The sequence below is a fragment of the Argiope bruennichi genome, chromosome 2 (assembly GCF_947563725.1).
Source record: "Argiope bruennichi chromosome 2, qqArgBrue1.1, whole genome shotgun sequence".
In the NCBI taxonomy this organism is placed as follows: Eukaryota; Metazoa; Arthropoda; class Arachnida; order Araneae; family Araneidae; genus Argiope; species Argiope bruennichi.
The window spans coordinates 111294951-111309096 of NC_079152.1; the positions used below are offsets into that span (position 1 = coordinate 111294951).

The window sequence follows — 14146 nt, forward strand, 5'->3', positions numbered from 1 at the left end:
CAGCTTTCATTTTATTTGAAATCGTCTGCATTTTATATTAATATATTTAAAAATGCAAACGTTTTTTTTTTTGTGAGTGAATGAAGTCATTGCTAACTTTACTTGGATTGAGAATATTTGTGATTTGTGGTTAGAAAAATTTATTTTATTGGCGATATTAAGTGATTAAACCTAAATAAAACGCAGTTGAAAGTGTCGAATAAATTAAATTCTAAGGAAAGTTTCAAAAAGTAAGACGTATAATTTTATTTGAACTCTCTATTCTAAATTCAATTAAATAATAAAATGGAGCAAAATGAACTTAATGGAATTCAATTCAATGAATCAATAAAACTGAATTATTTTCTTTGGTTCTCGCTGAGTAAATTGTTAAAGCATTTCCTAAATATTCTAGCAATTTCTGAAGAAAATGAAAACTGATTATTAGAATTGCAAAAATTCTTTATTCATTTCCTAATCTCTAAAAAATTCAGTTCTGCTAAATTAATAATTAAATAAATAATAGTAAATGCCTTAATTGATATTTGATTTCGAAGAATTCCATTAAGTAGTCTAATTTATTACTTAGAAAATCACAGAAAAAAGTCATTCCTAAGAATTTTGCTTCCCTTAAAAATAAATGAACAGTCAAAAATTGTTAACGTTTCTTGCTTCTCAAAGCAATTTCATTCTAATTTATTTCACATTTCAGCTACTCCGTCACTTCCAGTCACTGTAAAATTGCTTGAAAAGTGTGAATGAAAGGACTCTTTCTATTCGAAAATAATTAAAGGAAATTGAATTTATTCTGCCCGATTTGTTGTATTATTTAGATGTTCGGGGGTGCTTTTATGCTTTACAGAATTAATTAAACCGTAATTCATGGTTACTTTGAATCACCGAGATGATCAATTGAGGGCAATTAAATTTACACGAGATTTGCATCAGTGAAGTCTTTGTCCTATTATAGTAGAATGAAATGAGTTCAATTTAATCTAATATTGTGTCATCAAAGAGGTATCTCATTTAAAAGCAATTTTAGATTTTTGGCTTTTCTCCGTACAATACAGATATCTAATTCCATTCCTTTTCCTAAATTAAAAATCGTCCATCCTTTGCTTTTATGCTTATTTATGTCACATTTATCAGCGCATGCATGCGTTGCTATTTTTCTCTTCAGAAACAGCAGAATTTATTAATATCCTTAACTGTTTTTAGCTCTTAATTATTTAAGGAATGTTGAATTAACCATAAAATTCTTTCTTACATATATTGTATAGTAATTAGATAATATTAATTTGTTGCAGAGCAATATATAAGGAATGGAATAGACATATTTATAATTGCAGGCGTAGCGAACTTCAAAAAATCCCAAAAAAAAAAAAAAAAGATTATTATTGGTGCATATGTAGAGGGGCTCTCTTTAATGGAAATAATAAACAATGTGAAAAATAAGCATCGTATCAGTAGTTTTGGAGCTGAATTTTATAATAAGCAAACCTAAACAAAAATTAATAAAATGAAGCTCATGATTTTGCAGACCTAAATAAACTCTTGCTACGTATAGACTTCGATCTACTGCAATTCATCAACAGGACAGTTAATATCAGTTATGGTGGCGCAGCATAGCCAGATTTGGCTTTTGTGCCAAAAACCAAAATAACCTAAAGATATCAGTTATGGTGAAGATTAGGAACTATAAGTTGCACGCTGAAGTGATTTTGTGATTTTTTGATTGACCGGGAGTTATGGATGGATTTAAAAATATTACTTTAAGAAAAAACATATGCTATAGTAAGCAGACAGATAGAAATTTTAAAATTCTAAAAATTAATGAGAAGAAATTAATTTTCTTCCTTTTTTCAAAAAGATTTTTAAACCCCATATGATAACGGACGATATTAATTAATTTTATTAATTTTTTCCTCATAATATGTTTTATCTATTTGGGAACTTTCCGTTATAATGAAGAGACACGTGAAAAGCCTTCTGATTTTTTTTAGGCAAAAAAGGGCAGTAGCTGTCGATCAACGAGATATTACTTACCCATGCACTTCGGAACTGGATGACTCCAGGTGCCATCCTTCTGACACGTTGTGCTGGCCGACTGTCCGACGAAAGTCATGTTCTCGAGACAGCTGAAGTAGATGACTGTGCCAAAGCGAGTGCTCGTGCCTTTCACGTAGCCATTGTGCAGGATGCCAGGACTGCCACACTTGATTTCTGAAAATAAACGAGTAATACTTTTTTGTCAAAACATTAATTTCTAGACAATGAATGCTGAATTCCATCTCTAAATATTGTAAATATAAAATGAGATCGTTTAAAGGTTAATTTTTACAACTAAGAACAGCATTACGTTTTGGTAAAGAAATGTTCCACTTATGCTCACAGTGACACCCATAAAATGAAAGAGCCAGTGAGAATCCATTGAAAGAAATATAAATTCCATTTGGGATATGCTGTGCGTGAAACTTGATGGAGCCGCCGAAGAGCAACCCCATATAACACGAAGGAACAAACTACACTTGATGACATTGGACCCTTGCAAACAATAAAGAACTTTCTAGAGAAAACGCATATTGGTACAGAAAAAGAATAGAAAAAAAACATTACATTTTTTACATTACATATTAAGCTGTGAAATATTATAAATGCATAAAATACATTAAATGAGCGTTAACTTTTTACATTAGGAAAGAGCTAAAGACAAAAGCTTTGACAAAATGTACCTAATAGAAGATTTAATGACCGGAATTTCTATGGGTTCTTTGACTTCAAGAACCATTTGAGATAAAGAATCGCATATGTCTTCAGAAGACATTAGGTGTCTTATGATAAGCGTATAGCATATTGAAAGATAGCAAGCAAGAAATGAAAGACATTTTTTTTTTGTTGAGCTGTTACCACGCAAATAACACAAGTAAGATAATACTTATAAGATACTAAAAAAGAGCAACCTAAAGTTTTTGTAAAAGTCCAGATACAGGCATAGCACAGTCATTTTCCGTTGTTCTTATATTGTCTTTACGTGTGATAAATATCAAGGAATTTGTTATACGTTAAATATAAGGTGTTATTCGCCTCTGTTTCATATCTTCACTGATAGATGATTTATTTGAATCGTTTAGAAGAACTGTACTAGCCTGAATTCCCCCTTTTCTTATGAATCGACTCAATAACCGTAGATAACATTTTGCGTGAAAAGAAACAGTATATACCAGACCAGCTTTCCTTCATTAAATCCAAGTATGCATCCAAGTTTTTGGATGTTAAAATCCAAAATGAGATGATTTTGAACCGAGAAATTCGGTCTACTACAGTTCTTCTCATCGATTCGTTTGCTCTATCATGTTTTCATAACAATTTTACTCAGTTAAACAGAGTTTAGAATTATAAATTTCAAAGTAATTTCTGTTTGTGTGATTTTTTCTTTAGAATTATAAGTTATTACTTTATACTTTTTAAAATTATAAAGTTATGAGATTTTTTTACTTTCAGTTTATCGACTTAAAAAAACAACTTTTTTATTCAATATCATCGTTACTTTTATAAGTGCAGAACCATTACTAAACAAATTTCTAGAAAATACGATTTCTTCACATTCATGTACAAAACCCGATATTTTTTTGGTAACCAAGAAAATATGGAAGTAATAACATTATTAGGGTAATTTGCATTATATATTATTTTTTATCACACTTTTCAAGTTAAAACATTATACATATTCATGCATATTTAAATGCGAGGCATTTTTTTTTTTCATAATTTTTGAGCCATAGGCTACCTACTAGTTAAATTTTAAAATATGAGATGATCTAATAGTCAATTAGTTAAAAGAAATTGAAGTATATATAAATAAGTAACACCAGAAATTCGGTAAAACATATCAAACTAACATGAGCAATGAAGTTAGCATCTGCTTATTTCACACTTGTTAAGTACACTGCGCCAATTTAATAATGAAATCCACTGTTCATATTATAGGAAACGGGAAAAAAAGACGTATTGTGTTTTCCACTCCATAATGCAGTGGAAAACACATTGTAGGTGACACTGGTAGTTACATTTGTCATGTGATTTTAAAATAACATGAATGAATTTCATGAATAACAAAATTTTATATCAAGTTGTAGTTATCCAGGATAATAGAAAGCCCAGGATTATCGAAATCAAATTATAGTAAGCTGAACTAGTAACTAGTCGAATAATACAAGATAATAGACAAACTGATGACTGAAATAACATAATTGAAACATATAAAACGTAATAAAAATATTACTTCAAATAATGAGGTTTTTTTTCAATAACTTGTTTGTATACTAGAGGCCTAATACCATAAGTAAAATAATAAGCCTTCTTGTTTTTTTGTTGTTCTAAGAAATGCAACTTTGAAATTGAGAACACGTGAAAGCATATCATAATATGCTAAACCAAACAACAACAACAAAAATAAGGATCTTGAGCTTTTAATACAAAGCATCATACCATGATAATATTTTTGCGTGATTTGTCTTCTGCTTTCGTACATTTTTAAAATCTTATGTTTAATTATAGCAACAATAAGGTGTAGACTAAAAATAATTTAATATCATCAACACCTGTTGGTTTAAAATGAATTAAAACAAAGTATTACAAAGGCAAAGCATTATTGTAAAATATGCTTACGAAATTTTGAAATTTTAATTCAATAAAAAAAATTCACATTTTAATAAAATCGGTATCATTGAAAATGAAAATTTTAAAACTATTAAGTGGTATAAAAATGTTTTTTTTTTTGCAATGTTATATTTCAAAATTATTGAGGAAAAATGTAAATATTTTGATTAATTTAGAATGAAAACTGTAACTATTTTTTGGAAAGTCTTTTCGTAGAGAGCCACCCAAAAATATTTGTCAATTCTAGGTTTAACGATAACTATAGCTTGAAACATCGTTCACAGCTCTCTGTAGATAAAACAATTTTTTGGTCGTCCATGTTCAAATTTACAAAATATTCTACAATTTATAGAAAATGTACAGCCCTATGAATATTATAATATTAAAATTCACAGCATGTTGTGGGTTATTTTCGTTATCCAATAATATTTCTTATTTTAGTAGAATTTACCACCCTCAAAGCTTAATAGGAAGCACAAATTGAATGCATGCAATATCCAGATACCTTCTTTTGTTCTCTTATCCGAATCCAACTCACGTTTGTGGCTTATCATCATTCAAATTACGTCGATCTGTTTCGGCATATCGAGCGTCCGTGACATTCGATTTCCACTACTGCGGATACTGGGCAACGCGTGGCTTAGATAAGGCGGAAGCACAGTGTTGGTTATTGTCAAACTCCTGTTGTAGCCATCTCCTCGAATCATTTCAAAGACTAGTAGAGTAGCACATCACGAGTTGCATTGTGAAATGCAGCGATAGGTAAATTGTTACATGATACATGAATTCTGGTACATGGTACATAGCAGAATGGTATCACGAATAGGAGATATTGTCGATTAAATATAAAATATTTGCAAGTGGCGTATGATCAATATACAAACTGCGGAATTATTAATTTCCAAGTGAAAGATATATTTGATGAAAAATAATTTTGTATTTCTATATCAGTTTTAATCAATTTTCTTTCGCATTTCCTTTTCTAAATTTGTTTCGGTTCATTTTATGCATCAAAATGATATTTTGACCAAGTTTTTAATTTTTACAGATAAAATAAACTGTTGATAAGTTAGAAGTAAATTAATATTCACATTCTTTAATATTTAAACTAAATAAATTTTTAAAGTTTATACATTATTACATAAGAAAGAATACTTTTAATCCTGTTATTCACTGTTTCTTCGACATGAAATAAAAATAGACTATAGGATATCAGAATATCATATTGTTATTTTGTATAGCAATTGTTAGATAACTAGGCCACACAGGCATAGTTATAAGGTCTTGTCTTCGAAATTCAAGAACTGATTCTACCGAAGAACGCGTCATGGAAGTAGATCTGGTGTATCTTAAATCAGTCGGGGCCAAGCGTTCTCTCACTAGTGTGGTACGGAAGTTTGGAGACGGTGTGCCAGTTGAGTTTTGTCATCGTCATCTGATCTTTGTTTAAAATTACGAAGGTTGTCCAAGAATAGCGCTAGTGTTGCTTTAAAACGGGACGTTAATATAATTGAATTGAACTATTAGAAGAATTCAGAAAGGTACTTGGATTTTTGTATCATATGTTATTTGGATTCTGTACTAATAGAATGATTTGTTATAAGAAGGACTGCGCATGTAATTATGTAGCATTATTTTGACGGTACTAATATAAAAATTTGGAATTTCAAAAACAGAATATATATATAAAATTGAGAATATATACTTTGCTGGTGTCTCATTATATTGAAATGGCAGCTTTCTTAAAGAAACTACATTCTATTCGGAAATTTCTAATAAGTACCAGAGGAAAAATTTAGCAATTCTTAATTTAAAATAAGAAATTTACAAGGCAGACTAACATATATTTTGATTTTATAATTTTTCCAAGATTGTGATTTGCACTTCTTTCATCGTAATAAGTAAAATTCATATCAAGTTCTAAAGTGATTTAACAACAACAGCAATAATGATAATAATATTTAAATAAAAGTTAAGATTTCTAGAATATTTATTTAAAATTCACTGTAAAGTTATTCCTAATATCAAAACCATTAAATTTTACTTTTTAACATTATTTTATAATCTTTACTTATTTCATTTAAGTGCTTTTAGGCAGTTCTCTATTGCTAAGTCCTTTACCCGTCAATTCATTAAACTCTTAATTAGTAAACATATCCCATTTGTGATATTTATTATTACATTTAAGGCACCTAGATATATAAGCTTGTTCAAGCAGTTTTAGTTTTTTGAATGAAATTTGACAATTACAGAACTAATTACAAATTCTGGGATTTAGTTCATGAGTGAGATATACCGTTATATGCAATAAGATAATTGAATTGCAGGTATGATTAAGTGTTTATTAATGCGAAAATAACTCAGAAATTTAAATCAAAATTCATTCAAATAATGCAAGGCAAGAATATAATGAAATTCAGGTGAATATCATTGTGATTCAGAAATTTGTTAAATGTTATGAATGCATTTATAAAAGTTGAGATATGCTTTCGATTTCTTGTTTTATCATAATGTCTTCAATGAAAAAAATATAAATTTTCAGTTAATTATTTAGTAGTATTTATTTTTAAATCATAGAATACTAAGCAAACTATACAAAGATTATTCGTGGAATATTTGATATTTCTTTATCCAATATGGAAAAGGACAGAAATACGAGATATGCAAGTTAAGAAATAAAAAACTTAGTTGTTATAAAGGCAGATGAAAGTGAAAGAACATCTAAAATGCTTTGAAGCTCAACCGTTAAATGCAGGTGCTGTTTTAAAAATGAGATTTCCAGATTCACGATACATTTCGCATTATTTCCTTTTCCCCTCGAGTAAATATTCCAGCAGCCCGTACAGAAACCGTTTTTGAAATAGTTTCCTTATTCTTTTGTTTCCTTTTTTCTTATCGATTCTCTCCCTTCCAGCGTATATAACTTTCCCTAAAATTTTGTGCATTTGTTTTTGGCAACAGGGAAAAAATAATATCCAGGTATATATCCAGGCCAAACTATTCGATTTTCTTTAAAAGGAATTATGAGGTAGAAGTGGGAAAAAATATTTGGGAATAATAATAGAAGGCTTCAATGGAAAAGGCGGGGAACCAAATACAAAATATCCTATATATATGGAGATGATGGTGTTGCCACTGATTCGCTATGGTGGTCGGTTTGGATATCAGAAAGAAAATTTCAAATTTGCATTTAAATTGATGAACAAGAAACTGCAAAGAGAACATGAAAAAATCTTGAAAACCATTAGTTTTTCGCTATGTGGTTTTCTGTTTCACCGAAAAGTTTTTTGTGATTGGCTAACGACAAAAATTGTGAATGACAAGTTGAAAACTTTGATACAATTAATTAGTTGCACTGACTTTATTTTTCTTGCTTGACATGTTCCATTTCATTTAAAAAAAAAAGAAAATGCAAATATTTGTCAAAGGAAATAAAATTCTCCTGCCAAATGTATTAACTTATTTTATTTCGAATGATTTTTTTTGTTTGTTGGTTAAAAAAAACAAACAAACAAACAACAACCCTTTTTATAAATATTATCAATATGAGAAATGACTTTTGAAAAATTAAACATTTTCAATGTTTTTTGATACAAAACAAGTCAGATTTTGTTTAAAATGTTTATGTTAAGCTTATTACAAGTGTCATTTCTCATACATTATAATAGGAATTCATTTTATTATAGATTGCATTGGATTGGATTGGATGTAGTAATTTCTTGGTGCAAGATCCTTTTCTAGGATATACATTTTTTTTTATTATAGATGTTATTATAGATTTAGATAATTTAGATTTAAATAAGATTTTTATTATTATAGATTTTTTTTATAGAAGTTATAAATACATCTACTTTAAATGCATGAACTAATAGTTAATATATATGTTAATTATCTTTTAGTTATATCTTGTTATTGTAAAGGGTGTACCAAAAATAAAGCAAAACTTGAATTTGCCACCATTCTTGCAGTAAAGTGTTGACAACCCTTTTAAGAAAATCTTTTGACAGCTGATAGTTTAGGGTTAGTAAAATTGGGCTTACACGATATTTTAAAAATAATGAAAGTCTGGCAGCCATATTGGCCCCCTAGATCGTGTGATTTAATACCATTGGATTTCTATTTATGGGGTTATTTGAAGTCAAAGGTATGTGTCAACAAGCTCACAAGCACGCTTGCATTGAAGGAGGAAATTCAAAGCTGCATCAATGAAATTCAGCCACATTTAAGCAAAACGGATATAGAAAATTTCGACAAAAGAGTGTGCATATGTCAGCAAAGCCGTGGAGGTCATTTTCCCTATGTGTTATTCCATACATAAAGTAACTCTATATTGTGTACTTTACAATTCAATAAAAATGTAACAATTTGAAGGAAAAAAAACTGTATTTTTTATTTAATTCAAATCTTGCGTTAACACGTTGTTCTATTGTGTAACGCTCCACTTTTCCTAACCCTAAACTATCAGCTGACAAATGGTTTTTTTATAGGGTTTCTAACTCTTTATTGCACGAATGGTGGTAAATTCATATCCTGCTTTAATTTTGGGACACTCTGTAAATTTGTTTCTTTAAGTTAATGATTTATGAAAGACAACAAATTCATCTATAAAGCAATAGAAATGTGGATATATATTATTACATAAAATAGCAATTACTTATATTCCTATTATAGAGCATTTGAAAATTTGAAAGATTGCAGATAAGTGTGTATGGAGTTATTAGGCGCCACGAGCCGTCGTTGCGAGTTTTATACACAAAAATCATTTCTCTATTACTAATTTGTAATACTGCATCCCATCATAGTTAGTTTCATGATAAAGAAGAAAATTAGTTCTATGGATATTTTAATGGTTGCTGAATGGGTGCTAGGCCAACGATCTCCTGGCTTTGGCGACTATTTGGCGATATATAATCGGGTTGAAATTAAAATTTTAAATGCTTTTTAAAAATTTCCGATGAAAAACATGGGTGTACTTTGTTTTCTTTTAATAGCTTAGAAAATATGAGATATTCATTATGAACAATCTGTACAATAAAAATCTATTAGCAAGTGGTGAAATCTAGATAGGTTATAAAAATAAAATATGCTGGCATGGAAATTTTAAGGAAAATGAGAGAACAAAGTGGGATTCGCAAAATTCATGATATTGAAATAGAACAATAAAAAAATTGAAGCCTTCCACCGCAAATTTACAATTATGATGTGAAAACATGATTTCTTTTTTGTCACTTGGTATCCTTTCGATAGAAAAACATGTTCTCACACGACTCATATTTCGCAATCACCAATATTTAGAAAAGTGAGGGTTTTTGACTATCTCAGAATCAGTTGATCTCCAAAATTTTTTTCCGGATGCCAGAATTTTTTTCGTGAAAAACTAGTTTAAACCGGTTTTAAACAATCACGTAACTATCAGATTAAGCTTGCGTAGATAATTAGATTTTTTGTTTCCATCTCAGAATCGTTCGAGTTCCAAAACTTTATCTCGAAGTCTTTTTTTTTTTTTTTTTTTTTTGAAAATTCGGTTTAAACTGGTTTGGAATGATTACGTGACTATTGCAATCGTTATTTAAAAAAAAAAAGCGAAGTGTGTGTGTGTGTTTTCTCCTATCTCAAAATCGTTTGAGCTCCAATTTTTTTTTGTCAGCTGGGAAAATTGCAAACTAATATATATAACTTCAAAACTTCTTACAACCCTGCCCTTCATTCACCAGACAGGAGAATCGGGTACATAATGGACATTCGCTCCAGGTTGTAACTTTTCGATGGTAATAAGTCCCAACTATATCAAAGCAAAGGCAAATGTAAGTACTGTTATCGCTTTCAAATAATCCTAAAAGCGAAAAATCGATGCCTCGCCCATTTTCTGTCTGTGTATTTTGTGGCTTCAAAAATCTTAAACCAAAACAACATCATGTTCTCGCCTGATAATAATTTCTAGTGTCATTTAAAAATTAAAACTGTTTAGAAGCAGAGATTTTTCCTCTAAATTAAAATGATTTAGAAGCCATATACATAAAAGCGTAATACACAACGTTCAAAATAGAGCATTCAGCTGAAATGTGGATGGCCCTGAAATAAACATGGCGTGACACTCTTGCCCAAATCAAAATTGCTCCTAAGTGAAATGACTTTGAACATTATGAAGTTGAACTACTGTGACATCAAGCTCCCATATAGGACAAAAAGTAATATTTGGCTTTGCAGCATAAAATGTGTCGGATATTAGCAGATCCCATGAGCGTTCTTAAGGAGAAGACTTCTTTCGCTAATGCTTCTTTACGCCTCATTAAAAGAGTCAGGATCCTGTCATGACTTCAGATTGCTTCATAATTCTCTCTTGGCTATTCCCGAGAATGCTTCTCTGGAAATTCTGGGAGATAAGCTGGTTAGAGTAGTTTATATTTTGGTTCAAGTATAACTGACAGTAAAGTTTCATTTTCGAGTAGGTAATTTTATAGTTTTATTGATATTAAATTACGTAAAACGAATTTTTGAATCCTTTTAAAATAGTAATTTGATACTATATGAGGATTTTTAGAAGCAATTTTAAGATAAGAAAGCAGGCTGTCTCAGGCATATACTGATTATAAAACATATCTTTGTAGAAAACTAAAATGTATATTCACAGGAAAAGAAAATAGTGTTATTCTATAAATATCTTTCACTTTTCTAAAAATAAAATTATAGAAAATTTTGTACAAATTTAAAATAATTTTTTTTAAGGAAATGCCCGAGGACAATTCTTTTGACAATAAATGAAGCAACTTTTACACATATTTTGGGACAGTTTAGATATTATTTTTTTTAATTCTGTTGGGAGCAGTATACAGATTTTCAGTAATTCATTACTAAATATTATTTATTACATTCTTCTATTATATACTAAATTTTTAAGACAAAACTAAATGCAACATTTTGTGATAGTATTTACAATATTTTGAATTTACATCAAGAAATCTTTGAAAGCTTAATGATTTTGGTAAGGGAAATCAGAAGAATTAAAGGATTTGGAATTACAAAGAATAGTGCATTGATAAAACAAAATTTACATTTTCAGCGAAACGTAATAGAATGAAAATTCTTTTAAACTATAAAAATATGTGACTAACCATCATTATTATCTTTTATTTTATGAAAAAAAAAATAGATCAGAAAACTTTGTCGCTCCTTTCGATCTTTTTTTTTTCCTTTTTTTTCTTCCTAATGTTGAATTATTTGATGAATGCAGATTCCGTTATGTTGAATAATAATGTTTCCTTATCTTATTCTATAAGAAAATATATACAAATCATAAATGTAAATACAAATTTTCTTCAAGAAAGATTATTACTTAACATGAAGTCTACGAATAATAGCGAAAATGAAAAGAGAATGCATGCAGAAATTTTATAATAAGGGTTGAAATGTTTTTTTTTTTAAATTTCAGGAAATACATTTTAGTTGAGGTTTTCAGTTGATAGAATCAATTTAATAAATTTGATTGAGTTTGAACTTTGTTTGAATAAAAGAGAAAGAGCCTATAATTTATTTTGTCTCAAAAGATTTGGATTTTAAAAACTGTAGACGAAAGCAAATGAATGAAAAACAATTTTTATATATATTTTTTACGGAATGTATATTTTTAGTTCCAATAATATAATGAATGCCGTTCAAAATTTATCATGGTAAAGGTAAAATAAAAAAATAAATAAAAAACTGAAATTGTATGATTTATATTTCGGTTTGTGTTTGAATATTGTGAATTTCGATAAATATTTGCTTCATGTATGAATAGCTAACAATTCGTGCATATCAATGCAATGATTTAAAATTCTCACCATAATGGGAAAGATACTTTTATGGTATTCACCCTAACTGCAGGGCTGAACTTTTCTCTGTAAGTCACGAACCTACCAACAGAAATTTTGGTATTGGTATTCTCATTTTGCCGTGTTTTGTTACTTTCCCGACTTTAAAACATAAACATGAATGGACATCACATCTAAACATTAATAAAAGCAATTAATAAACTGGAAAACAATATATCAAACGTGCTTGAAATCTTCTTTCTTATAAATTTTAACTTTACTAAATCTTGGATTTTACAATTTGACGCTATTTTTTAAAATATATCCATTAACTTACTTTAAAAAAAATTGAAAATAACATCTTGTTTCAAATCGTGAAAAGTAGTAAGTATTAAGTAATAATTAAAAAAATTTAGGAGAAGCAAATAAGTTATTATTATGAATATGAAACTACATCTACTTGAAAAAAATTTGACGAATTCATTCCTTTCCCATTCTCTTTTTGTCATCACATTCTTCTAATTTTTACTACTTAACCCTTTTTTTTATACTGACGTAACTGACACGTGCATCAAATTATTGAAATTTTAAATTTCAGTCAGTAGTCATGTGAATGCATTAAGTAATTAAAAAGGCAAAAACCACACAGAAAATCTTTAGTATTTCAAACTTCCTTTAATATTATTACATAGATTGAAATATAAAAGGACCACAGATGATGTACTATCTAATTAATAGGCCACATAAATTCGCAAACAATGGGTTAATGACCGTGCGCCAAATAAATCTTAATAAACTAATTAAATCAGATTTATTAATTTTACGGACACAAAGTAAATCTCAATAAATCGAGGTTTGCTTTTGGTTATATTAACGTCCCGTTTGAAGCAACACTAGGGCTATTTTGGGACGAACCTCGTAATTTTGAACCATGGTCAGATGACAAGGGCGACACCTGAGCTGGCACCCCCCCTCTCCACACTACACCAGTGGAAGGACGTTTGGTCATGACGGATTTAACGTGCAACAGACCCCCTTACACGACGGTTCTTCGGTAGAATCGGGTCACGAACTTGAAACCCTCTGGTTCCGAAGTCGAGACCTTACCACCAGGCCACCGCGGCCCTCTCAATAAATAAAACTTGTCTTAGTTTATAACATGCTTTCACTTCATAGCACATTCTAGTGCAAAATTCAACTGATTTGCGTTGAGTAGAAATGCATGAAGAAAAATTCCGTTCCTTAAATCAACAAGTTCGGTGCATTGCCTTATAAAAGGCATGGCATAATTGGCCTTATTGTTGAATGGCACGCGTGTGTCGATTTGGTGGTTGGGCCGATCGTGACTTTAGGTGGAATCTGCTGTGCTTTTTTTTTGTGTGCAGAAAATAAGGCTTGTTCTTGTGCAGGGCTGTGAGGTAATGTCTTATATGGCTTGATGAAGGAAGCAACAAGAGCCTTCTACGGTAATTATTGGCAATCACTATGTTGCCAATATGAGCTAATTCAGATGTAATTAGCATGTACTATATAACTGTATAGATGATTTAGTTTCTTCAATAAAGCAAAAGCCAACAGGTGAAAGTATTGCGAAAGTGTGGGGAAAACTGTAGTTTTCAATTGCACGAAAGCAATGATAGGATAATTGTATAATCTCGCTTATCTAAATCGAATACTTCGAAAATAGAAAATTAGAATAAAAAAGATTAAATTCTAAA

General features: G+C 29.6%; 1 protein-coding gene across 1 annotated transcript in view; it reads right to left on the reverse strand.

The window, feature by feature from the left end:
- The window catches only part of LOC129989419 (sushi, von Willebrand factor type A, EGF and pentraxin domain-containing protein 1-like), a 520410-nt gene that overhangs the window by 68268 nt on the left and 437996 nt on the right, over positions 1 to 14146 (reverse strand). Inside the window, exon 7 of the mRNA XM_056097956.1 lies at positions 2026 to 2202. Coding sequence (XP_055953931.1) covers positions 2026 to 2202 — 177 coding nt within the window. The remainder of the gene's footprint in view (positions 1 to 2025; positions 2203 to 14146) is intronic.